Source organism: Pseudorasbora parva, chromosome 6 (assembly GCF_024679245.1).
Source record: "Pseudorasbora parva isolate DD20220531a chromosome 6, ASM2467924v1, whole genome shotgun sequence".
Classification (NCBI taxonomy): Eukaryota; Metazoa; Chordata; class Actinopteri; order Cypriniformes; family Gobionidae; genus Pseudorasbora; species Pseudorasbora parva.
The window spans coordinates 36,995,352-37,019,171 of NC_090177.1; the positions used below are offsets into that span (position 1 = coordinate 36,995,352).

At 44.3% G+C, this 23,820-nt stretch overlaps 1 protein-coding gene across 1 annotated transcript in view; it reads left to right on the forward strand.

Annotated features, from left to right (window-relative positions):
- The first annotated feature begins 2,897 nt into the window (after positions 1-2,897).
- LOC137079522 (cadherin-like protein 26) overlaps positions 2,898-23,820 on the forward strand; it is a 35,243-nt gene continuing 14,320 nt past the window's right edge. The window contains exons 1-7 of the mRNA XM_067447474.1: positions 2,898-3,004; positions 18,541-18,657; positions 18,785-18,940; positions 19,068-19,212; positions 22,253-22,425; positions 22,573-22,704; positions 23,592-23,774. Of these exons, the coding sequence (XP_067303575.1) occupies positions 2,903-3,004; positions 18,541-18,657; positions 18,785-18,940; positions 19,068-19,212; positions 22,253-22,425; positions 22,573-22,704; positions 23,592-23,774 (1,008 nt within the window). The 5' untranslated portion in view covers positions 2,898-2,902. The remainder of the gene's footprint in view (positions 3,005-18,540; positions 18,658-18,784; positions 18,941-19,067; positions 19,213-22,252; positions 22,426-22,572; positions 22,705-23,591; positions 23,775-23,820) is intronic.

Consider the following 23,820-nt stretch of genomic DNA (forward strand, 5'->3'; position numbering starts at 1 on the left):
AAAGGCTGAAGAGCTAGATACCAACGGGTGATCCGCGCGTTGGTATCCTTCATGCGGTGGAGCCATTGGAGCGGAGCGTGGTCCGAACAGAGGGTGAACTCCCACCCCAAGAGGTAGTAGCAGAGGGTGAGAACGGCCCATCTGATGGCTAGGCACTCCTTCTCGATGGTGCTGTACTTAGCCTCTCTCTTGGAGAGCTTACGGCTAATGTACAGCACCAGCCGCTCTCCCCCCTCCACCTCCTGGGCCAGGACTGCGCCCAGCCCCCTGTCCGATGCATCAGTCTGCAACAAAAAGGGGAGATAAAAGTCAGGGGAGTGTAATAGCGGCCCGCCACACAGAGCAGCCTTAACTTGGGTGAAGGCCTGCTGGCACGGCTCCATCCACTGGACCGTATCTGGTACCCCCTTTCTAGTGAGGTCAGTCAGAGGGCTGGTGAGGTCCGAATAATTGGGTATGAACCACCTATAATATCCCGCCAGCCCCAAGAACTGCCTCACCTCCTTTTTGGTCTTGGGCCGCGGACACGTCGCAATCGCGGCAGTCTTATCAATTTGGGGACGCACCTGCCCATGGCCCAAGTGGAAGCCCAGATACCTTACCTCCACCCACCCAATTGCACACTTCTTCGGGTTGGCCGTGAGCCCCGCCCCCCTCAGCGACCTCAGGACCGCCCTGACATGCTGCATAGGCCGCTGCCAATCGTTACTGTAGATCACGATATCATCTAGGTAGGCAGCAGCATATGTCGCATGGGGACGTAGAATCCTGTCCATGAGACGCTGAAAGGTAGCGGGAGCCCCGAACAAACCGAATGGAAGTGTGACAAATTGGTGCAATCCAAACGGCGTTGTGAAAGCTGTCTTTTCTTTGGACAATGGAGACAAGGGGATCTGCCAATAGCCCTTTGTTAAGTCCAATGTCGAATAAAAGCGAGCCGTGCCCAGCCGATCAAGCAACTCGTCAACCCGCGGCATTGGATATGCGTCGAATTTCGACACAGCGTTCACCTTGCGATAATCCACGCAAAACCGGACCGAGCCGTCGGTTTTAGGAACCAAAACTATCGGGCTCGCCCAGTCACTGCTGGATTCCTCTATTACCCCCATGTCGAGCATCGCACCTAATTCATCCTGAACCTCCTTTTTCTTGTGTTCAGGTAAGCGATACGGCCGGCTGCGAACTACCACGCCCGGCTCGGTCTCAATATGGTGCTGAATCAGATTAGTACGACCCGGTAGGGGCGAGAACACGTCGGCAAACTCGGCCTGTAATTTTGATTGCCCAGAAGTGGAATCAAGCGCACCGGCCACTGTGCACGGGGCCACCCGCAGGCCTCCGCTGACTTTTGGAATAATTCCAGGAAGGCCTCGGGATCGTCCTGTGGCCCCATCTTGTGCATCGGCACGTGAACCGGTGCGCTGGTCTGCCCGGCAGCCTCGGTGCGAGCCTCCCGGTCGAGCCAGCTCCGGAACCTCTCGCGGTCTTCCTGCTGGCCTTGGACAATGGCTTGGAATCGTCGTTCCTGATCCGTCCGAAGGTCCAGCAGAGCCTGGTGTTGTTCGCGGTGAAGGACCGCGAGGGATGATATGATGTCCGCAAGTGGGGTGGAGGACGAAGTCTGCATGGCGGCGGCGCTGTCCTGCTTCCCTCCCGGGTTTCGGCACCAGTGTAGTAAGTTCGTAAGTGGGGAAGGAAGAGGACAAGGGGGTCGGCGTGACTGCTGACGACTTTATTTCAAAACTCAAGAACACAGCGTACACACTTAGGCGTGTGACTTCTCATAAACACTCATATAACGTTTCACTTCCGGGTACGGTCCTTCCGGCTTCCAGGTCAATAACTAAGTCTCTGGTGGGTGCGTCAGCAGTCCGTCTCTCTCTCCCCTGCTTCCGTTTCTCCAGGCGTTTTATACTCTCTCCGCGCCCATTACTGAAACGAGATACAGGTGTTACCAATCTGCGTCCAACCCACTCACTTACCGCTCGTCCCGAGGCTCTCTCTCCCGCTGCAGACCTCGCTGAACCACGCCCCCCTTGCCACAGAAACAAAGTCAGTTTTGACCATAAAGTAACCAATTAATCTCTTGAGGAAGGTGACCCTGTCCTGGTCAGAAATGTGAAAGTACACAGAAAACACAGATGAGCTGAAAGATGGGAACCCCGTGGTACACATTGTAGTGAGTTGTGCTGGTGAATTACCTGTCTATACAGTGAACATGAAAGACAAGAAGGTCCTTTACAATCTCTCCACAGGGATTTGTTGTTACCTTGTGAATTCTTATCTCTGCTGATGGAAGCAGATGAAACTGATACCACAAATCCTCAGGAAAAAACAAGTCACTAGACGAAACAGAGATGAGGAAAATTCTCTGGAGTTCCAGCTATTATCACATAGAGTTTCATCCGGGAGTTCAATTTTGTCAAAGAACCTAGAGACATTCCTCTCAACTCTGATCCTGCAAATCAAGTGTCATGTGACTAAACATCTGTCCCTAATGATGAATTAGAGATTGTGAATGCAGGAGATGTGCCTAGAAGAAATTATTCATCTGAAGCAGTGTACTTACCTGGTACTGAAAACTTAACTGATACCCAATGCTTACCTGAAACTCCTGTGGACCAGGACCAAACGAGCGTTAGATTGATCTCACTTCTTTTCCCTCTTGCTTGCTCGAGATCAGCTTCCATCTCTCGTCTCCATGACGTCAAGCACAGTCGCAGTTTGATCGCACAAAAGCAGTTTTCAGTCCTTGAAGCAGGGATTGGAAAATGGATATCATTGGGTTCCCCATTTCTGGGTAAGTCAGTCTTTTTGTCTACTGCTTAACTCTTTTGGACCTTCTTAACTGAATTTCATCCTCACTTGCACGTTGATCTGTTTCTTGCACAGGTTCATACCAATGGGTCGTTCGGGGCGGGCACTCAATATAAACCGGCCTTCCCCCGACTCGCGCCACCACGAGGAGCTGCACGACGAGAACACAACAGACGGACGATGGCAGGTAAGTATAAAAAATCTCTTTATTTTACTAAAAGGACAACATAAAAACATTCGCTCTAGGCCCCACTAGTCTCCTCAGGACAGCCTTTATGGGGAGGGGAAAGGGATACTTTGGACCGCCTGGTTGGTCCCTCATCAGACACACTGCTTCAGACGAGGAGGAAGATACGTATCTTTCTTGTAACAGGACAGCCGTTGGCAGCCTCTTAACGTCGTCCGTAACTAATTTCAGACAGAAAGAACAATGAATAACTTCAACCACATTACAGGGCGTTCACAGCTTGTAGCGACTCCTGTATCTGGATACAACAGGGAGAACGGTGAATAGTTTCTGCCACAGCAACAGGTGTTCACAGCTTTTAGCGTCTTCGGGCACTTGGTTCGACAAAGAGAACAATGAATAACTTCAAACACATTATCGGGCATTCACAACTTTTATTACACGGCTCTGTGAAATACTTGATTCTGATTGGTCAATCGCGCATTCCAGCGGTATGTTATTTCCAGATAACACCCGCTCATACGGGTACTACGAGTTATCTTGAACGGTACTACTTCTATGCTTAACGCTGGCGCCATCTTGTGGCTTAAACAGCTGTGGGTTACAATGGAAGACTTCAAGGAAGGTTTCCTTTATAACGTTTTATATATATATATTTTTCTTACACAAACGCATTGATTCGAATCAGAGGGCTCTATTAACCCATCGGAGCCGTGTGGAGCGGGTTATTTGACTGACAGCTGCATTTTTTATGGACTTCAAACAAATCCGATTGTATTTGTCTGAAAGAAAAATGTCATATACACCTATGATAACTTGAGGTTGAGTAAATCATAGGCTTGGTTTCATTTTTGGGTGAACTAACCCTTTCAGCATTCATTTTCAACATTTAGCAAGGGCATATGGCAAATCTTCAGCAATAGATAAAGGCTTAAAGCAGGTTGGAACTGTTTTTCTTCGCGGAAGCTTTGCGTAAGAGCTAATAAAATATTTAATCTCAAGACAATATTTTGTGTCTAATAATTCTTTATTTGAGACTAGTAGCCGTGTAATAAGCGGGATAATGTCACTCTGTCGGGGTTTATTCTGCGATAACAACCGGCTGGGTGAAAATTATCCCTTACTTAGCGATTCAGCAGAGAGAGAGGTTAGTAGGTTCAGCCACAGCCACAGGCATTCACAGCTTTTAGCGTTTTCGGGCACTTAATTCAAACAGAGAGAACAGACAGGATTTCAACAGACATTCACAGCTTTTAGCATTTCCTGCAGCCTCAACAGCATAACAGCAACCCACACAAATAATCACACATCCATTTTTTCATTGCATACATTCTGATCGGAATCATTAGATTATTTTCCGTACATTGATCGTTTTGCACTATTGATACAACTTTTCATCTACAACATTGGGAAATCAATATTAAGTGGTCTCCTAATTTTTTCCAGAGCTGTATATCTAAAAGAACAACAAGGGATTGAAAGACAATTGTTTCATTTGATTTTATTTATTTTTGCACCACTGTGAAATACAACAGTAAAGCGTCTGTCTTAATCTGTCACGGTCATGGTGGCTGTTTTTGTGCCATGAACTTTTCCTGATTACCAATATCCTACAGAGGTTTGCTAAGGTAAAAATGTGTTAAATACAAACAATGGACCAATCATAGATTCACTTAGCGTGTGTTAACTTGCCAAGCCTGTTCTGTGCTCAGAAACCATGCAGCTATGTTTTTGTAAAGGTAACAATCAGTCCTCTGATTCTTGCTGGAAATCAGGTGTGCCTTAAGTCAGATCTCTTCCATCATTCACTGTTCTTCAGTGTTTCCAAAGAATTGTAATTGAGAGTGAACTTTAAGCCAGAAGTGAGTTTAAAAAGGAAGCATTAGTAAAAGTAATAGTATTTTCACTTGAAAGCAGGGTGTTGATGCACAGAACACATGCTGAGCTTTAACAGTTTTCTCACATTTCTTCATAATTTTAATAATTCAAAAAAAATATATATAATAATTTTGATGCATATCTTAAAAAGACATCACAATCCACATGAAGGTCTGTCGAACGTCACTGTTTATAGTAAGTAAACTAAATTATATGAAACTAAATTATATCTTCACTTAAGTAAAATTCTACTTTCATATTTAATCTTAATTTAGCTTTTGTTGATGATCAAATTAAGACCATATCACTAACCCACCAAAAGCAATAAAACTTATTTTATTTCATCTAGTTGCCAATTTCTCAGTTTGGTTGAATAAAACAAAATGAACTTAAGCCAAAAAATTGAAACCTAATATAATTATACAAACATATGTAAACACACTATACTAATATATCAATAATACTAAAATAACACTGATCCAGTTCTTGCACACCCAGATTTGAATATCCCCTCCCCTCTATCCTCGGCTATATGAGGAGCCTGAAATACTATTTCTCAATGAGAAAGAGGGAAGCTCAGACCCAGTCGCACTGACTGCTTTACGATCTGCTTCAACATGAAGACCCTTCCTGTCAGTTTGCTCCTGGTGCTGGTGAGTTAAAGACCTGCGTCATGTGATACAGCTAGAGCCGGTCTCGACCGACTCATGTTTCTAATTTTTCTAGACAGTGTTTATGTTGCAGTCTATCCCTATGTATAAAGCCAGGTGAAATCCAGGTAATGGTGTACAATGAGCTAACAAATATTTGGTTTCCATTGAACGCTAAGCTGATGTGATTATTCGGCATGTGTCGTGTCCTAAGAACTGTAGAGCTTGAATTAGTTCTGTTGACTTTGATATGTGTTATCAGTATAAGGTGTGGATTAAGTAGCTTTCATTCCTGTATGGGCCAACATTTCTAAAGAATGCTTTCAGCACCTTGTTGAATCAATGCCACGTAGAAATAAGGCAGCTCTGAAGGTGAAAGGGGGTCAAACACAGTATTAGTATGGTTTTCCTAATAATCCTTTAGGTGAGTGTATATCAAATGTTTATTCTTTTTAATTTTGATGATTATAACTGACAACCAGTGTTGAGAACGTTACTTTAAAAAAGTAATTAGTTATAGTTACTCACTACTTGTTCCAAAAAGTAACTGAGTTAGTAACTGAATTACTCTGTAATAAAAGTAACTCATTACCAGGGAAAGTAACTAGTTTCGTTACTGTATGTAATACAGTTTGTAGATGGGAAGGAAGGAGGCGGGAACCGGCGAACGTTTCAAACATTTATTAAAAGTAAAGAAACAAAATGAAAGTAAAATCGCGGACAGCCCCTCACGGACGACTGCCCGCAAACACACACAAAATAAAACGTGGGCAGCCCCTCACGGACGACTGCCCACAAACACATAAACAAAACTAAACATAAACTCGTCTTCCGCAGCTCCTGCTCCTCCTTATATGCTCCCGTCACATGGCCGCGAGACGAGACCGGTGTGCCACGCAGCTGGCACTCGTGAACGTTAATCACCGGCCCGCTCTCGCGGTCCCTCGCCCCGCTGCCTGTCACACCACACTGTACAAAAAAATTTTTTTTCTATAAATCATATAATTTTGATTTTTTTTAACCAGTTTTCACAAGTCAGTTGAAATGAGTAGAACAGACAAGTGTTTAAAACTTTTTTAAATGTTCAAATATGTAAAATAACATATTAAATATTAAATGCCAATATTAAATGTTAAATGAATTAAATGGACACTAAATAAAATAAATTATTATTATAAAACATTAATCTACACTATTTTAATGTTGCTGTGGGACAATGTGGGGACACCTATCAAATGCAATACATTATTGTAAATATCAGTACAATAGTGGAACAATAAAACTAAATAGATTGTTAAGAACTGTAATATTTATTGCACAGACCCCAACTGGCCATCAAATAAATCTAAAAATAAATGATGCTCCTTAAGAAAAGTATACCAAAAATAGAGAATTATAATAATAAAAAATATGTTAGCCTAATTTACATAGACTCTTTGTAGTGCACATTCAAATTCTAAAACTTCACACAACGGGTAGACATACTGTAGCCTGCTCAAAGTATTTTCTTACTCACAAAAGTAAATAGTTTAACAAGAAGTGCTCTCAAGTCTTGTTTGTATGGCGGGCTTACCCACTTTCTCGCGAGAAAAACCTAGTTTTGGTGTCTTTAATGTCGTGGCTCTGTCTAATCCTTTGGTAGTGAAGCTCACGTTATCAATTGCGTTCACCGACGGGGAGAGACTAGGGCTGGGCGATATGACGAAATATATCGTCTGGACGATAGAAAATGTCTATCGTTTTATATAAGGCTCTATCGCTTACGCCACGATAAGGCGTTTACGGCAGAATTTTGCAACGCACACTGTTGCAAGACCTGGGAACCGGGGCTCTCCCTACAGGAGGCCTAAAGCGGCCTAGATCCTGTCAACCAATGGTCGGAACCCTAGGTCACCCCCTCAGGGGACGCCATCTGGCTATCTACGTATGTAACTTTAGTTCCCTGAGAACAGGGAACGAGGCGCTGCGTCAGCTGACGCTACGGGGAACGCCTTCAGCGTGACAGGTGTCTGAAATCGCTATCAAATCACAATCCTACTGACCGTCGGCAGCTGGTGATGTCATCACCGTGCGACCAGGAAGTATAAAAGGGCACCGTGCCAACATGACGCTATCCGCTTCGTCTGAAGGGACTGTGGGCAGGCACACCTTGAAGCATGGCCATGTGACGCAGCGTCTCGTTCCCTGTTCTCAGGGAACTAAGGTTACATACGTAACCGGGGATGTTCCCTCTTGAAAGGGAACTCGCGCTGCGTCAGCTGACGCTACGGGGAACGATATACCCACGCCGCCATGCTGAGGGGAGTGCACGCCCCTTACTGGCAGTGAGAACTGCCTGGACAAGAGTTCGCAGAAAGTCTGAACCACTCCCCCTCTAGCCACACAGGCTGCCAGTGACATCATCCCCTACGGTCATAGCCCAAGCTATATGCCTAAGAGAGAACCTTATCAAGTTTTATCTGAGGTTTCCTACTCTCGGCTTGCTCGAGGGCCTGGGACCTACTACTTTGAAGGAAGGAGTCCCTTAAGGGAATGTGGCTAGGGGACCCGAGGGCGCCCCAGCCGTCACTAATTCGGGAAAACCTTCACCGAATGCCACCAGGGAGGCCTCACCTGGCATCACTTCTGTGGGACACCCCAGCTTGGCCAACCCTGTCTGTCAAAACAGAGCCTCCGGACATCACTCTTACTCATGAGCATCCAGACTGAGGGACTGCAAACTGGCAATGTCCTCCTCAGACCGGAACTCAGAGACGGGAATCCCGGAGAGCAGTACTCAGCTTAGTGCTTCTTACCCTTGACAGCGAGGGGAGTCTCTTCTGCTCGATCCTAGGATCTACTGAACACATTTATTACAGGGGTGCTCAGGAGGCCTAAAAAAGGCCTATGGACTGATCTACCCGGGAGGCCCCGAGGGGGGCCTGCCCGTCTGGCCGTAAGCTCGCAGACGACCCTCAATGAGGGGAGCTCTTAAGCCAGCTTGGTAGGTAAACCATGCTGTAGGCTAGCCAGTCCCTGTCCTGAAGGGACTGCGCAGCAGAAACGGAGTCTCGTCGTGCTAGGGCATGAGCCCGCCCTTGAGTTATACCGGCCCAGGCCGGGACCCAGGCGTCCATGAGTCCATGAGGCTATAATGCCAGAAGCCACCCATGCTAATGGCTAGCTTGTCACTGAGACCTGGTCCGGGAATCCCTTCCCAAAAAGGCCCAAAAAGGCCTGACAGCATAATACACTGGCCTACCGAGCGTCCCGGCTCGGGGGCTCACCCTCAGGCGGCCTGGAGAGGCCTGCTACCTGCCAGCCAATGTGCAAACTGTCGGGAGTTGTTGTGTTCCCGGGGCTCACCCCCAGGGAGGCCTGTTTGATGCCCACGTATAGTCCGGTCTTCTAGGGCGGCCTGGAGAGGCCTATTGCCAAATGGTAGTTCCCTATTAGATTGGTGACAGACGGTGCTTATCCGATGGCAAATCCCACCGGAAACCCCGCTGGGCTGGGAAACGACCTTAGGATGGCCTGAAGCGGCCTGCCCCTGATAGCAGACCATGCTAGCCGCCTGGCTAGCACCCACGCACACTGTTGCAAGACCTGGGAACCGGGGCTCTCCCTACAGGAGGCCTAAAGCGGCCTAGATCCTGTCAACCAATGGTCGGAACCCTAGGTCACCCCCTCAGGGGACGCCATCTGAGGCGTGCTGAAACTCAGCGAGCCCTCAAAAGTCGGGCTGACAGTGGCTGTCTGCTGGCTGATGAGGACTGGATATCCAGTCACTACCTGGGGACTACCGTAAGGGGCCTACTTATGACGAGGTTTCTGCTGCAGCCGACATCGTTGGGGAGAACCCTCCCCGGCTCACATGGGCCACGACGACGGAACTCACCCGCAGGGAGACCTACTGAGGCCTACCACCTGACCCAGAGTTAACTGCCCGGACTGCCTCGGCGGGCGTCTCCCGCCAGCCAGCCTTCTATAGTCGGTCCGCCCCAGCGGCCCATAGAAGCCTTCTGCGACGGCGCAGTCTCCCAGGCAGCACCTACCAGCGTGGACCTAAAACACAATGCCCACAGCAGTGCACTCAGCATAAAACGCCTTGAACCATCTAAAGCGAGGGGAGTACAACTTACCCCACCTGCCTCCAGGGCGGCCGTCTGGTCGTCCAGCGCAAGGGCGTCAGCCGTGACAGTGTTTCGGCTCCAGGGGAGCATCCTACCAACCCATGCTTTTCGATGGTTGCGAAGTACAGCTCGACCCGAGCCCTAAAAGGTGAAGCAGAAGAAACAGAGCAAGAGGTGAAAATATTGAACACCCACAACCAGCCATTTCCTGAACCAAGCCGGCGCACTGGCTCTGGGGGGCGGGCTAGCAAAACCAGTCTATACTGCGCACCGCGAAGAGACGCCTACCCCGTCCCCACGACCACTGGCTGATTCGCGATTCATTCTGCTACTCACCTTTTTGCATTAATAACAACCCCCAAATGCAGAAGGGGGGTGGGCATTGGCCGGACAACCTTAACTGCGGGGAAGCTGGACAGGGATACAAAGCTCCTGCGGGACTACCGACAGGAGCCTGGGGCAGGGCGATATGCCACCGCGAGACGCCACCGCCATCCCATCAACAGCCTAGGCCAACTTGCTGCACTAGCATCGGTCTGATAATCCCACAAACAACGGCCCTAAAAAGGGCTGGGACAGACCTTACTGCAGGTCATGCGCTAGCCTAACCTCACATATTCATCTAGATATTTCACTAGCAGAGGTGCCAATGCTACCCAGAGGTGGCTACAGCTAAAAAAGTTCGCCAGGAGAACATACATCAGTTTATATTGCCGCTTCATGCCCGCGGCATGTGCGGTGGCCTCAACTGCTCAAATTACACATATCCAGAAGAGAAACAGCCTTATAAACTACTGTTGCTACACTAGCAAACATACAGCCTACATAAACACTCTGTGTTTATACAAACATCGTTCTAGCCACCTTTACCGGGGAACTACAGGCCCACTTCTCCAACTGTTACATTACTTCACTCTTTTGTAGACAAAATATCCCTCAGGGAAGCATAGAGTCCAAACATACGGCATTGAAAAGAAGAATGTTTGCCCTAAAAGGGGACTCACCCGCTGTCTTCAGTGCCTCATCGCTTCATGTAACATGCATGCTTTGGCGCACTAACCTGAGGGTGGGGCGCTCTCACACACCGCTCGCTCATCATCGGCCCGCGCGGCCTGGTGTAAAGCTCACCCAGGGAGAGAAAGGAAAACAAAGGAGGGGACACAACATCACGTTCTCCGCGCCCTTGGGGGCGGAGACTCACCACCTCGCTTCCGGCGCTGGAAGCGGTCCTTCTCCCCGATGTCCCTCCTCCTGTTGCGGGTGTCCCGCCTCTTCCGCGTCCTACTCCTCCACGGAGGGGGCGCACGAGAGGCCATGCTACTGCGTTGGCCCAATCGATGATCCTCGGATCTTGATGGGCCAGGGACACCCTCCTGACTGGGCGCCACCCCAGACCTCAGCGGAATACACGTTCTATACGCCGCTGAGCGCGCCCTCGCCTCTCTGAACTTTCCCACCACCGCCTCGACAGAGGTGCCGAAAAGCTCAGAGGGCGAGACCGGGGCATCGAGGAGAAAGGCCTTTTCTTTCACCCCGATGTCCACCAAGTGCAGCCACAGATGCCTCTCCGTGGCGACCATAGCCGCCATCGACCGTCCGATGACGACTGCTATGTGTTTGGCCGCCCGGAGAGAGAGATCCGTGGTGCGGCGCAACTCAGCCATCGCATCAGGGGGTAGACCCTCCCCCTGATTCGAGGTCCCTCAGCAGGTCAGCTTGATAAGCCTGCAACACAGACATCGTGTGCAAGGCCGCCGCCTGACCCGCCGATGTGTATGCCCTGCCATTGAGACGTGGAGTCGTCTTTAATGGTTTCGATGGCAGGGCTGGAGCTCTTAGTGTCGATGGTCGCCCGGACGCGAGATAGTTTGCGAACGTTTCGTCGATGGGCGGCATCGACACATACCCTGCCTCGGCCAATCCCCCGACATCAGCAAAATTAAAAACGCTGACGTCGATGGATTCGCGCCGAGTAGGGTTTCTTCCATGCCCCCACGACCTGCTCGTGAAGGTCGGGGAGGAATGGAAGGCTCCCGGGAGCTGGGCGGCTATGGTCGGGGAGAAACCGATTGCCCAATCTGTCAGGGCGGGCGGCCTCTCCCCTGGCTCTCTGCCACGGCAGCTGAAGTCTCAGCGCCGCGCGCCCCATCACATCCAGCAGCTCCCCATACACGGGGCAGGATGGCTGGGAGGATTCGGCCTCAGCCTCATTTTCCTCCTCATCCACAGCCATCCTCTGATCGACTGGAAAAGCACGGGCTGATGAAGAGGAGGAGTCTCCATCCGACTCCTCCTCCGTCAGCCTGCTCTCGCAACCTGGCTGATCGTCTGCGAGCACTGTGTTCTCCAGACAATGAGCCAGATCTATCTGGGAGCCCCAGGACAAACGGCGCCGCTCAGCCTTGGCATGAGCCGGACCGCTCCCAGATGCTGGCTCTTCTTCCCTCGAGAAGATGGCCAAGCGAGAGCAGAGCGCGGAAAACACTCGCAGTTTGCGCAGGAAGCCCCCTCGAGAACCTCCCGCGCATGCTCTTCCCCCAGGCAGAGCAGACAAAGGGTGTGCGTGTCCTCAGGCGTGAAAAACCTAGGACACGGATCAGCGCACTTCCTGTACGCTCCCTTGGATTTACGTGTGCACTTCATTTGACTTTAGAAAGACTTTCTAGCGAACCAGACAGAACAGTCCCTGAAGACGATAGGATAGCGTCATGTTGGCATGGTGCCCTTTTATACTTCCTGGTCGCAAGGTGATGACATCACCAGCTGCTGACGGTCAGTAGGATTGTGATCTTCTTGACCGACCACCGAGCCTCATTAGCTGGTTGAAACCGGTTAACCGATTAGTTTAAAATATGCTGCGCTATTTGAAATTTAGTGATATATAATGATGATCAACACCTTATGTGTTTCCACTGAAATGTAGATGTAGTGTAATTTCCAAATGTAAGCCCATCTTATGCGGAATGACGCTTCATACTGTCGTCTGCCCTGACTCTAACCTCGAGTGTTTTAGTCTGTTTACTTTTTGCAAACCTTGTGAGCGAGCAAACCCAAACGCTGTGACCTCGCGCCAAATGTTTTATTGGTTTATTAAATACAAGCAGGCGAGTTATGAAAAATTGAGTGCGAGGGATATGTTCACTTCACACAAAAAGATTTTGAAATGAGACGGCTAACTGTAGTAGCATTTAGTCCACTGTATAATAGCCTAATTTAGATATCACTTCTTTTTTTTTTAACCGAGAACTGACAACTTTGATCGGTTAACGCTGATACGGTCAACCATCGGTCAAACGGTCATCGGTTAACATCCCTAGGCAGGTGTTAACTTTACCAACCGTCTTGCTTGAAAAAAAGGTTCTACATAAAATAAAAATGTAGTCCATACTACCTTTATTTGTTTTGTATATCATTTCAAACTGCATTTTCACATTGCAATTTTGAATCACTATTCATAAACTGAATTAACAGAAAAATTGCTGTATCGTTATGTATATCGTTATCGGGATATCAAATGAGCTATATTGGGATATGAAATTTTGGCCATATCGCCCAGCCCTAGGAGAGACTCTTCTGGGCATAAGTTGCACGTTACATAAACATTCTTACCTTTCACCTCAATGAGGGAAAAGTAGTGCTTATACTTCCAGTTTGCAAAAGCTACCTTTGAAGTCATTGGACATGCCATCCCTCTGACTCCTGGTAACTGGTCACATGCGCATGTGCGTAGTGTTGTAGTACTCGAGATCGGTCTTGGTCTCGAGACCGGTCTCGAGACCACTTTTTAAAGGTCTTGGTCTCGTCTCGGTATCAACCACATTTTTACTCGGTCTCGTCTCGGTCTTGGGCGAAGATGACTCGGGATTTTGTCTCAAGACCGGTCAAGACCACAGCTGAAGGCATATAAAGAGCAGAGAACTCCACCCTGCGCACTCTCTCTGTCTTCAAAATAAGCACATACGCTCTCTCTGATACTTCACATATTAAGCTAAATCAAAAGTTCAGAAAACCGAATCCATGTTGAACGTTGCGCGTTCGTACAACTGTTTTGAAGTACCGCTCGGTGTGAATTGCGCTCAAATAACGTTTGACATAAATCATACATTAAATAAACAGGAAACAATTTCTATCCAGTTATGAAGTGTTTTCTGTGTGACAAACCTTCCGCGATGTTCTGACAGCCGTGATTCACACACAACGGGTCTGCTAATGTCCGATTCACGACCAAATGACTCATTTGAACCGAATCATTTTAACGACGGTACTAAGAACTGATCTGTTCAACAATGAACTGAACGAATCAGTTTAATCATTTACTCAGAACACCTCAGAAATGAGAACACAAGCGTGCTTACCCAATTTAGCAAGAGTGGAGAGTAAGATTTATTAGTTTTAACTATCCACAGTATTTCAGCTTATGTATGTTGAATGTGTAGTAAAATAAATAGTCTAAAATCATTTAGTTTAGACTGGAGTGAGGTGAAAACAGAACAAAGCTGTTTGTTAGCTAGCTGACCATTTTATTAAATTGTATATGGCAGAAAATGTGGCTATTTGTTAACTGTTAATGCTATTTCTAATATTGATATGATTATATACCAAAACAATTCAACCTGCTGGAACAAAAGAAACATCAAGATAAGAGATCATACATAATATGAGATATAAACATAAGATAATAAAAATGATTGTTTCGTTGCATTTTTTAAAAAAATGGTGTGTGTGTATCGGGGGGGGGGGGGGGGGGGGGATCTGTCAGCCACCACCAAAGACCATTTTTGACCCAGGAAAAACCCTGCACATGTGATATATTTGTTCAATCAAACTGTAGTTAATCAAAAAATGCAAGTACAGGGTTTCTTTTCCTTGTTGTTGCACAATAAAGCTGCACAATAACATTTTCAATTTGTAAATAAAAAATATGTACATATGTAAAATAATTTGCTTAAGCAGCATACTAATGCATATCTGTATGATACATATTCCACCTCCTGTTATTCACATTCATTTAAGACATAATGGACTGTGTCTGAGATTAAGCATTCTCCAGGTCATCCAGATTAGCATTCTCAGGGAACTTTGAGTTTTAAAATGGGAGTGAGCGCTTTTCACAAAACAAAACACAAAACGCTGTCAGTGTCAGTTTGGTGTTTGTGTCCACCATAGACTGTAAACAATATGGACACGTCGTCTTCAGTGCCTCCCATTGACGGAAAGTTAAGTGTTATTTGCTTATAGAAGAAAAAGATTAATTCCCACAAAGCTGCAGTGCCTTTTGATTATTTGATCAAAACTTCTCTCATGGTACACTTACACACCCACACATACGAGAGAAGTGCCAATCATATGCATATTCCACATTTTATCATAAGTGTGGGGACATGCATTGGTCTCGGTCTTGACTCGGTCTCGGCCTGTCTTGGTCTTGGTCTTGACTCGGTCTCGGCCCTTCAAAGTCTTGGTCTTGTCTTGGTCTCGGCCCTTCAAAGTCTTGGTCTTGTCTTGGTCTCGGCCCTTCAAAGTCTTGGTCTTGTCTTGGTCTCGGTTTAGGTGGTCTTGACTACAACACTACGTGTGCGTGTGTCATACACACACACACACAGCTGCAGGTCCGCTGACAGAGCGTGCGCCTGTTCGGATGAAAACCGCTTCTGTGAGCTTAATTATAGTAACAGCGCATTTTATTCTCAGTAACAGTAATGGTGGTGTAACGGGGGAAACAGTAATTTGTTTGATTACTCGTTACTGAAAATATCAACGCCATTAGTAACGCTGTTTATCTATAATGTCGTTATTCCCATCACTGCTGACAACTAAGGAAAATTCCAAATTCAGTATCTCAGATAATGTAAATATTATTTAAGACCAATACAAAGGGAATTTTTAGAAATCTTGGCCAACTGAAAAGTATGAACATGAAAAGTATGAGCATGTACAGCACTCAGTTGGGGCTCCTTTTGCCTGAATCACTGCAGCAACGCAGTGTGGCATGGAGTTGATCAGTCTGTGGCACTGCTCAGGCATTATAAGAGTCCAGGTTGCTCTGATAGTGGCCTTCAGCTCTTCTGCATTGTTGGGTCTGGCATATCGGGGGTTAAGTTCAGGCGAGTTTGCTGGCCAATTAAGAACAGAAATACCTGGTCATTAAACCAGGTTGCTTTGGCACTGTGTGCAGGTTCCAAGCCCTTTTGGAAAATTAAATCTGCATCTCCATGAAGTTGGTCAGCAGCAGGAAGCAAGAAGTGCTCTAAAACTTCTTGGTATATGGGTATGTTGACCTTGGACCTCAGAAAACACAGTGGACCAACACCAGCAGATGACATGGCACCCCAAACCATCACTGACTGTGGAAAATGTACACTAGACCTCAAGCTACGTGGGTTGTGTGCCTCTCCTGACTTCCTCCAGGCTCTGGGACCCTGATTTACAAAGGAAATGCAAAATTTAATTTTATCAGAGAACAAAACTTTGGACCACTCAGCAGTCCTTTTTGTCTTTAGCCCAGGCGAGACGCTTCTGGCACTGTCTGTTGTTCAATAGTGGATTGACACAAGAAATGCAACAGCTGAAACCTATGTCTTGCATAAATCTATGCGTAGTGGTTCTTGAAGCACTGACTCCAGCTGCAGTCCACTCTTTGTGAATCTCTCCCACATTTTTGAATGGGTTTGGTTTCAAAATCCTCTCCAGGGTGCAGTTATCTCTATTGCTTATACACTTTTTTCTACAACATCTTTTCCTTCCCTTTGCCTCTCTATTAATGTGCTTGGACAAAGAGCTCTGTGAACAGCCAGTCTCTTTTGCAATGACCTTTTGGGTCTTGCCATCCTTGTGCAATGGAAAACTGTCAAGTCAGCAGTCTTCCCAATGATTGTGTAGCCTACAGAACTAGACTGAGAGACCATTTAAAGGCCTTTACAGGTTTTTTGATTTAATTCGCTGATTAGAGTGTGGCACCAGGTGTTTTCAATATTGAACCTTTTCACAATATTCACATTTTCTACGATACTAAATTTGGGATTTTCTTTAGTTGTCAGCTATAGGCATTAAAATGAAAAGAAATAAACATTTGAAATGTATCAGTCTGTGTGTAATGAATGAATATAATATACAAGTTTCACTTTTTGAATAGAATAGTGGAATAAAATAAAAATGTTGAATATATTTTAATTATATGACCAGCACCTGTATGTCAGAGGCGGCTTTATTATGGTATGTGTATGCGCTTCAGATATAAGCGAGATCTGTGGTAGTTTGTAGAATTAATATTTGCAATCCTGTGCAAAATTCAGATGCATTAACACACTGTCATCATTGTATGTCAATGTATAAACTACCCGCACCTTACCAATGTTTTCAAATAACCCGCCCGCAACTCAGACTGCAAAAAAATATGAAAATATTGCACCCTACCCGCTTCCTGACCCACATTTTTTTAAAGTACTGAATGCTTCCTGGCATAACATCCATCAATCCAGCCTGTGGAAGAGAGAAATGTTTCAGGCCCTGACGTGCGCTCAGAGGTGCGGCGGCAAGAGCAGGCAGTTCTTGAGGCGGCCCATCATTTTCCATTTCAGCTGTCTAGATGCTCATTATTGACGAACGCAACGCAATGTTTATGTTTCGACCCTGCTTGGAGGCCATCAGCAGGTCAACTGAGAGAAAGCCCACTTTTGGAAGAATGGGAAAGCCCTAGGAGCGCAAAGTCGCAAACTGTTATTTTTCTGAATGCTGTATGATATAGCCTAGTGTTATGTAATAAAGGCTTGATTTGATATTCATTTATTTCATTTCGTTTTCTTAACAATTAAGATGCTGCCTGTGTTTATCCAGTCTAAGAAGTGCGTCTCTCCCCCGACATTCCCAACAAAAATCCCGCCCTGGAATGTACATGCCTGTAATAAAGTTTGTAGAAAGGGGAAGGAAGGAAGTGGGAACCAGCGAACGTTCAACAACTTTAATCAAATAAATGAACAAAACGAAAGTAACGCGGGGAGCCCCTCACAAAATATTTGACAACACTAAATTACTCGAATGACACTCCATCTGACACGATTGTTATGCACTGAGCTAACGTTTGCAGGTTTTAATTTGCAGGTAGTTACAGTGGTGTAACTTTGGCTATGCATATTCCACAAATGAACATGCCATAATGGACATGCTAACATTACATTATCACACCAAGTTCTCTGTCACTAATGCGAAGTTCTAGTTAGCAAGTTAAACAAATAGGCGCTTAAATGTACAGTAGACTAGTTAGCTTACTTGAAAAGTCTATGACTTACCTTTCATGTGACTCGAAAGAGCAGACTCGCCCATTGTGGAAAGTTGCACATCTTTTTGCAGACTTTACAAGAGGCAACTCGTGGGGTTTGTCCCTGTTTAATCCATAATGCATATTCAGCATCTTTCAGCCAACATGCATTGAAACAACAACAATTTTACAGTCTATATGGCAGAGTCATACATGGAAATAGACGGGCAGATCACAAGCACAGCAGGTTAAATAGGTATTTGTTGTGAAAAAGAATAGTTACATTTTCAAGCATTTAATCCAAAATTCAAGCACTTTTCAATCCTTGAAAACACAACATCAAAATTCAAGCATTTCAAGCACCCGTACAAATCCTATAATTTGCTAAATCATGCACGTGCATAATAAATCAAGGGAACTAATTAGTAAATCAAACACACGATTTAGCCTACTATTTTTCCTGCATGTCATGTGTGACATGTCTCTGTAGTAACTGACTACAATTTGTAAATGTAATCAACCCAGCACTGGAGGTAATGAAAATGTATAAAATAGGGCATCATTTGTGATATTCCCAGATTGACATAACCTTTATAACACAACTTTTATGATTTTACTTATGGTGACTTCCTTTTAACTCAGTTTGCCTGGACCGTGTGTGTGTGGGCTGACAGTGGAAGACAGAAGCGCTCATGGATCATTGACTCTTTTAGTATTGAGGAAGAAAACGCTGGTCCATTTCCATATAAACTGGGCAAGGTGAGCAGCATTAGTAATAGTTACTTGTTATGTCATTCAATTGGAATAACTTTGGAATAATTGTGTAAAAGTAATGGATTATCATAATCATGTGACCACTTCAGTGTGCATGTTGTTTGTTTTTCAGATTGAAATTGAAAGGTCTTATTTAGTACAATTAAATCTAACGGGTCAGGGTGTGGATCAAGAGCCTATGGGTGTTTTCGAGATTGATCATGAAGGTTATGTTTTAGTACATAGAAAAGTGGACTATGAAAATACACTAGGTATTAAAGTTCTCAATGTAAGTACTCCCTGAAAAACAAACCACCCTTTGCATAATAACATTTAAATTCAGTTAAATACACTGCAAAGACTTATTGTATATTGTAGACTTACTGTATATTGACATTCACTGGACTCAATTGCAGTTGAAATTTAATGCAGTAAAGAATTCAAATAATGAAGTGGATACAGAGCTCGGGGTTGAGATCAAAATATTGGACATAAATGATAATGCACCACGTTTTCAGAAGTCAATCTATGAAGTGATTGTGGATGAGGCACATGCTCAAGGTAACCAATAATGTTTGCACTTCACTCATTTATTTGTATTACTAATTTATTTATTTTCTACAAATATATGATAAGTTCACCCACAACAAGGTGTATATATATATATATATATATATATATATATATATATATATATATATATATATATATATACTTACCTAAAGGTTAATTAGAAACACCTCTTCAATATCTCAATATCTATTAATGCATTTATCTATCTCAATCAATCACGTGGCAGTTGCTTCAATGCATTTAGGGGTGTGGTCCTGATCAAGACAATCTCCTGAACTCCAAACTGAATGTCAGAATGGGAAAGAAAGGTGATTTAAGCAATTTTGAGTGTGGCATGGTTGTTGGTGCCAGACGGTCCGGTCTGAGTATTTCACAATCTGATAAATTACTGGGATTTTCATGCACAACCATTTCTATGGTTTACAAAGAATGGTGTGAAAAGGGAAAAATATGCGGCAGTCCTGTGGGCGACAATGCCTTGTTGATGCTAGAGGTCAGAGGAGAATGGGCCGACTGATTCAAGATGAAAGAAGGGCAACTTTGACTGAAATAACCACTCGTTACAACCGAGGTATGCAACAAAGCATTTGTGAAGCCACAACACGCACAACCTTGAGGCGGATGGGCTACAACAGCAGAAGACCCCACCTGGTACCACTCATCTCCACTACAAAGAGGAAAAAGAAGCTACAATATGCGCAAGCTCACAAAAATGTGGACTGTTGAAGACTGGAAAAATGTTGCCTGGTCTGATGAGTCTCGATTTTTGTTGAGACATTCAGATGGTCAGAGTCAGAATTTGGCGTAAACAGAATGAGAACATGGATCCATCATGCCTGGTTACCACAGTGCAGGGTGGTGGTGGTGGTGGTGGTGTAATGGTGTGGGGGATGTTTGCTTGGCACACTTTAGGCCCCTTAGTGCCAATTGGGCATTGTTTAAATGCCATAACCTACCTGAGAATTGTTTCTGACCATGTCCATCCCTTTATGACCACCATGTACCCATCCTCTTGGCTACTTCCAGCAGGATAATGCACCATGTCACAAAGCTAGAATCATTTCAAATTGGTTTCTTGAACATGACAATGAGTTCACTGTACTAAAATGGCCCCCACAGTCACCAGATCTCAACCCAATAGAGCATCTTTGGGATGTGGTGGAACGGGAGCTTCGTTCCCTGGATGTGCATCCCACAAATCTCCATCAACTGCAAGATGCTATCCTATTAATATGGGCCAACATTTCTAAAGAATGCTTTCAGCACCTTGTTGAATCAATGCCACAAAGAATTAAGGCAGTTCTGAAGGCGATAGGGGGTCAAATACAATATTTGGTAACACTTTACAGTAAGGGTGCACTAATATGCATTAATTGATGCTTAATTACTGCACAGATAATTATGAGTTAAAGGGGGGGTGAAACACTCAGTTTCAGTCAATCTCATGTCAATCTTGAGTACCTATAGAGTAGTATTGCATCCTTCATATCTCCGAAAAGTCTTTAGTTTTATTATATTTATAAAAGAAATATAGGCTGTACCGAGTCTTTCCGGAAAAAAAACGAGAGCCTGGAGGCGTATCGTGTGGGCGGGGACGTCCTCCAGCATGGAGAAACCCATGTTCTGTACCATCACAGCAGTTCGATCCAAGGGTTCGGCTCCTCAGTGAAAAACAACCCGTGAAGCAGGGCAGGGTGCGATCGCTTATACCTGTGCAGCAGGGCGGGGTGCGATATGCAAAGCACGCACAGCAATGTTCATTGGCCCGTTTTCTATATCTCGAAGCTGATAGGGGCTCCCAGAAGTGATCCCCAATTCGTCGGTCAAGTCTGACGTACGTCTCCATTCCCTCCTTCAGGGAACGAAGGTTACATATGTAACGGAGACGTTTTCGTTGGACAATTCCTAGCCAATTCCTTGCCAACAAAAGTTTGATTGATGGATGTTGTAACCAATCAAAAGAGCCTATCAATCTATTGCAGATTTATTTGAATGAAAGAGCTACATTTCTGAGAGTATAGTCCTCAAATTTGAATCAAACCATGAGTAGACATTTAGTTTTAGATTAAGGTTATTTTCGGGGCCTCTCACATATTTTTCCCTGAGGGAATTTCAAAAAATTATATTAAAAAAAAGTTGCTTACATGTATTTACTCTGTTCTTATACTACGTTAAATTATTATGACTCTTGGGTAACAAAATAACAAAAGTCTAGTTTTAAAAAAGACCAGATTTATGAATATAGACCATAGGGTTTAAGAGCTGCAGACATTTTTATCTGGGTATGTCGTTTTCAGAACATTCTCAAAAATTAAACGCTCTTTTTTTTCCCTTCTTATTTTTCTTCTTTTTTTGGGTCGACATCTTATAAAAACGTATTTCTTGGTTATTTAGCTTGTTTGCTGTACATTCTGTCACATAGCAGTTTTTAGACATTGTTCTGTGTTTTGATATAAGACAGAAATGCCTAGATCTGTCATATCAATTGCCATGCTAAACATTTTCCCGCAAGTTTTCCGAGACAGCTTCACGCAATTCAAAAGTCAATGGAGACGGTTGGATTGTGTGGTCTTGGTGTGGTTTTCAGATTTCAGTTTTCACACGCGTGGCTCTGTCTCTTTGATTGTATGTAACTGTATAATATAAAAACACTGTCAAATCTTTAGTGTACACAGTAAGTGCATTATATCAAATTATTAATTTAAATGTTACTTCATGGAAGTTAAAGATACTTAATATAAAGTGGGACCGAAAACATATTTCCTAAGTGAAATGATCAATACTAAACAGATAAGATTGGATTCTGTAATATAGCTCCCAAGGGTCACTAAAGGCTTGCAATAATTATTGCAAATGTATATACTTTTGTATTCCGCTATAATAATAACAGCATGGATTTTTTAAACAACCTAAGGGTGAGTAAAAAAAAAAAAGACTGGTTGAGGTATTCTTAAATACTGACTAAATGCTTTGAGAGTGAAGAAATTACTTTACATTCATGTAACACTTTTCTTAATGTTTGTTTTAGGTAAAGAAGTACTGACAATACTGGCACATGATGATGATGATTCAAGTACCGACAATGGAAAATTTGTCTTCACAATCAAGTCTGTCATACCAAACACAGATAATGTTGAATTTTATATTCAGCAGCACCAAGAATCCGGGACAGTTTATTTTAGGGGGTGTTTGGACTACGAGGTATGAACTATTTTCATTCATTGATAATAATGAACTATTTTTGTACCTTTACCTGTTATTCCATTCAGATAGCATGCATTGTTTTTTGTGCTTTATAAACATTTCTCTATTCTCACAAAATCTATCTTCTAAATTAATCTTTTTCAGAAAGCTCAGAAATATACAATCCTGGTTGAAGCAAAGGACAAAGGAGAAAAGATACAGCTCTCAAATACAAGTACACTGATAATCAATATTTTGGACGGTAACAACAATCTTCCAGAGTTCTCTGGCAGAAAAGTAGGTTTCATATTGGACTGAAAGTTTTAATGCTCATGACACCTGCGTCCCAATTCGCATACTTTCCATACTACATTACATTTGAAATATGAATCAGTATGTCCCAAACCGTAGTATGCTGAAAAGAGTATTCCAAAGATACCGAGATGGTCTACTGTTTCCGGTCAGAATTCAAAGTGCGGATCGAAGCACACACTAACGGCTGATGAAAAACGGCTGAAATGCCCACAACCCATTGTGAGTTAGACGAGGATTCGATTAGAACTACAAACGCGGATAAAAAGCGTTAGAAAAAAATGACAGGTGTGCGAGTCCGACGGTTAAGTAGAGAAGTTTAGATAAAGGTTTGCGGGATCAATTATCAGTATTTAACCTTAAAAAAAAGATATTTATTCAGTACGATCCACATTATAATTCATCTGCAGCAGCATTGAGAACTTTTGTAATGATATGTTTGGCCATTAACTTTTAAATGCGTCATTATATTTAAACTGCAAACACATGAGGAGAGTCTTTAAAGACCCTTACATGGCATATCAACGTGCTTCTACATTTCTCTCCGATGCTGTAGGAAATGAAACTGAATGTGGAGGATTTTAAATGTGACGAATCTGACGATGATTGACAGGGCTGTTTAAACAGGGATGGGATGCAGGTAACTAAGCGACAGAGTCCGTTAAAGATGACGAAGTAGTATTTCCCAAAGCTTGCATATTTTCTGCTACATACTCAAAAGTATATACTTTTTCTTTACAAAAAGAGTACATACTTTTAGGACATAGTATAAGTAGTCTAATTGGGGCGCGAGATGTATTCTTTCTTTGTTTAATGGCAAGTTAACCATATTGCCCAATAAAACTCAACCAAATATTTGACTTGTGTTTCAGGGACCTGGGAAGGTCAAGGAGAGAGAAACTGGAATTGAAGTTCTGCGACTGCAAGTAACAGACAAAGACACCCGTGGTTCAGAAGCCTGGAAAGCCAAATACACTATCCACGGGGATAAAAAGGAGCAGTTCAAAATTGAAACAGACCCTGTTACAAACGAGGGGATTTTAACAGTTGTTAAGGTAGGTGATGGTTGATGCTTTATTGTGTAAGCCAACCTGCCCAAAC